Below are 2,754 nucleotides of genomic sequence, written 5' to 3' on the forward strand. Positions count from 1 at the left end.
TGCTAGTTATGGGTACTTTTTACTGAAGTACATTTCAAAGCCTCTTTACTTTAACTTGAGTGAAGAAGTTTAGTCAGTACTTCTACTTTCACCAGAGTATTTTTAAACACCAGTATCTGTACTTCCACTTGAGGAAAGGATGTGTGTACTGTTGCCCCCCCTCCTCACCTGGGGCGTAGCTCAGCACCCGGAGGTCTGGCTCCTCCGCTGCCAGCACCTTGAACATCATCTCCCGAGCTGCCTTTCCAGTGCAATAAAGCGCCCAGGATTTAAAAGGCTGCAGGGCGCACAGCGAGGTGATGTTGACGACGGAGCGACAGAGCCCTGATCGGGGGGGGAGAGCCTGAAGGAGGCGGGCCGTCAGACACAAACAGGAAGTCACATTCAGGGACAGGTAGGAGTCAACCTCGGCCATATCTGTGAAGCTGCTGGTGAAACGAGACACATCCCCTAGAGAGGCTGTAGAGAGAGAGAGAGGGTTAAGATAAGATGCTATTCAGATGCTGGTTCCTAAAGTGAGAACAGAACTAGGTAAAAAAAGCTTTTAAATATGCTGCACCTTCTGCTTGGAATAATACACAGAAGGAGCAAAAACTGTCAGATTTGATCACTTTGGGGAGTTCAAGTCCTTCTTAAAGAGAACAAGAAACCATTGGTCGATGTGATTGCTCATAAATCCCATAATTGACGTCGTTTTAAATTGTGTCAGTTTTTAATGTTTCATAACGGTCTATTTCATTTGCATATTGAGTGGTTAATGTGACATTTCATGTTTTGTGTTTTACAGCTGTATTCGTCTGCCTGTATTGTCTGTGTTTTATCTGTTGTAACTTTGTTCATGCGGCCCTCTTGGCCAGGTCGCTCTTGAAAAAGAGATTTTAAATCTCAATGAGACGTTTAATAAAGGATATATATGAGATAAGATAAGATGAAACTTTATTTATCCCCTTGGGGAAATTCAGGCATTAATAGCAGCAACGGGTCAGAATGAAAAACAGGATTCATACGGGGGAAAATACAAATAGAATACAAATTAAAATATTAATACAGCAAAAATAAGGTGATAAAGTAACTATTAAAATAACATATCACAGTAAAAAGTTGTGCATTTGTATGAACATGTTAAATATATTTACAAAAGTGTGCAGATGAGAGTGCAGGTTAAAGTCTTAAAAACAGTGCACTTGTTATGCTTGAACAGTCCTGGTTACTATTAACGGGTTACAGTGTGTGGGTTAATGTTTACAAGATCTGAGTGCTTCTCCTTTTACTCAAGTACAAGATCTGAGTAGCCTACTTCTCCTTTTACTCAAGTACAAGATCTGAGTATTTCTACTTTTACTCAAGTACAATATCTGAGTAGGCTACTTCCACTTTTACTCAATTACAAGATCTGAGTACTTCTCCGTTCTCCCACCTCTGGTTTTGGGTCATTTATCAGGTGATTAATGGTAATTAGCAGGTTCTTACCAGCGTTGTTGACCAGTATCACGTGATCTATGTGTTCAGAGAAAGCTGCCCTCGAAGCTGAAACGACGCTCTGCAGCCCCGCCATCTGAGCCAGGTCTGCCGGTACACACTGCACCAAAAGGCCGGATTTACCTGCCTCTGACCCGGCCAGCTCGACCTCCAGAGACCGCAGGTTTTCCTCCGAGCGAGCCGTGAGAATGAGCACCGATCCCGGCTTCACTAACCGGGACAACTCTCTCGCTACAGTCCGACCAAAGCCCCTTGAGGCCCCGGTTATGATGCACAGTGCACGGCCCAGTTCTTTTCTCTGAGTGGAGGACATGTTTTCTGCACCATGCACTAGCTGCGTAATATCACTTCCCTTAATTTCCATCCTTTGCGTCCCTTGTTTACGTCTTTTCCTTGCGGTTTAAAGTCCCTCCCACCAGGGATGCATGGAGAAACGCTAAAATCCCTTTTCAAAAGTCTAAATGTAAGATTTGAAGTTCTTGCCACATTCAGTGTTCTGTCTGATAATGTTGGCTTAATATGTAATGTTGTCGCGAAGGGAGAAGAAAGCAAGGAAATTTGATTTTTAAGAGCAATGGGACGTCCTTACTGTGTGATATATATCCAATGTAAAGTGAGGAGGAGCAACAGGCTGTACACCCAGCGGCAGCGCTGCCCAGCGGTGAAGCCAATCCGGAAGTGCCACACACTGCAGTTCATATAGTGGACGGTAGGGGGAGGCTGCAGAAGGGAGCAATTTCCGTAGAGCCCCCATGTTAAAATGCCCGACTTTAAAGCGGAAATAAACATGTTTCCATCGTGGTTCAAAACACGATATTCACTGTATGGTTAGATAACTCCTTCATGACAACTGTGAGGTTGTGAATTTTCGCATAATAAAGTATATGTATGTATGTAAGCAGAGAGGACTGCTCTTCTTCTAGGATATTACAGGCTGAACATACACCTGTTGCCCTGTCGCCATCTCCCGGATCCACGGTCATTTACACAATGAACCTAGGAATACACTTTATGAAACATCGTACATTAGTCTGTCTGTCTGTCTGTCTGTCTGTCTGTCTCTCTCTCTCTCTTTCTCTCTCTCTCTCTATCCATCCATCTCTATCCATCCATCCATCTCTCTATCTGTCTGTCTGTCTGTCAATCCATCAATGCAAAACATATGTATTCTGTCTGTGGCATTAAACTTCACGCTTTCCGTTAATAAATACTTTTCGAAACAGCTCGTAAAATGTATGTATTTTTAGTTATTTTCCTAAAGAAATTTTAACTATA

General features: G+C 43.0%; 1 protein-coding gene across 1 annotated transcript; it reads right to left on the minus strand.

Moving 5' to 3' along the window:
- Positions 1-168: 168 nt before the first annotated feature.
- LOC104962400 (sepiapterin reductase-like) lies at positions 169-2,121 on the minus strand (the record flags this gene model as incomplete). The annotated part of the gene is made up of 2 exons (XM_010790837.1): positions 1,471-2,121; positions 169-459 (listed from the first exon to the last, which is right to left on the minus strand). Coding segments are annotated over exons 1-2 (664 nt in total), but the record flags the coding sequence as incomplete, so codon positions are not given.
- Positions 2,122-2,754: the final 633 nt, after the last annotated feature.

The sequence above is a fragment of the Notothenia coriiceps genome, unplaced genomic scaffold (genome assembly GCF_000735185.1).
Source record: "Notothenia coriiceps isolate Sejong01 unplaced genomic scaffold, NC01 NC01_scaffold00034632, whole genome shotgun sequence".
Classification (NCBI taxonomy): domain Eukaryota; kingdom Metazoa; phylum Chordata; class Actinopteri; order Perciformes; family Nototheniidae; genus Notothenia; species Notothenia coriiceps.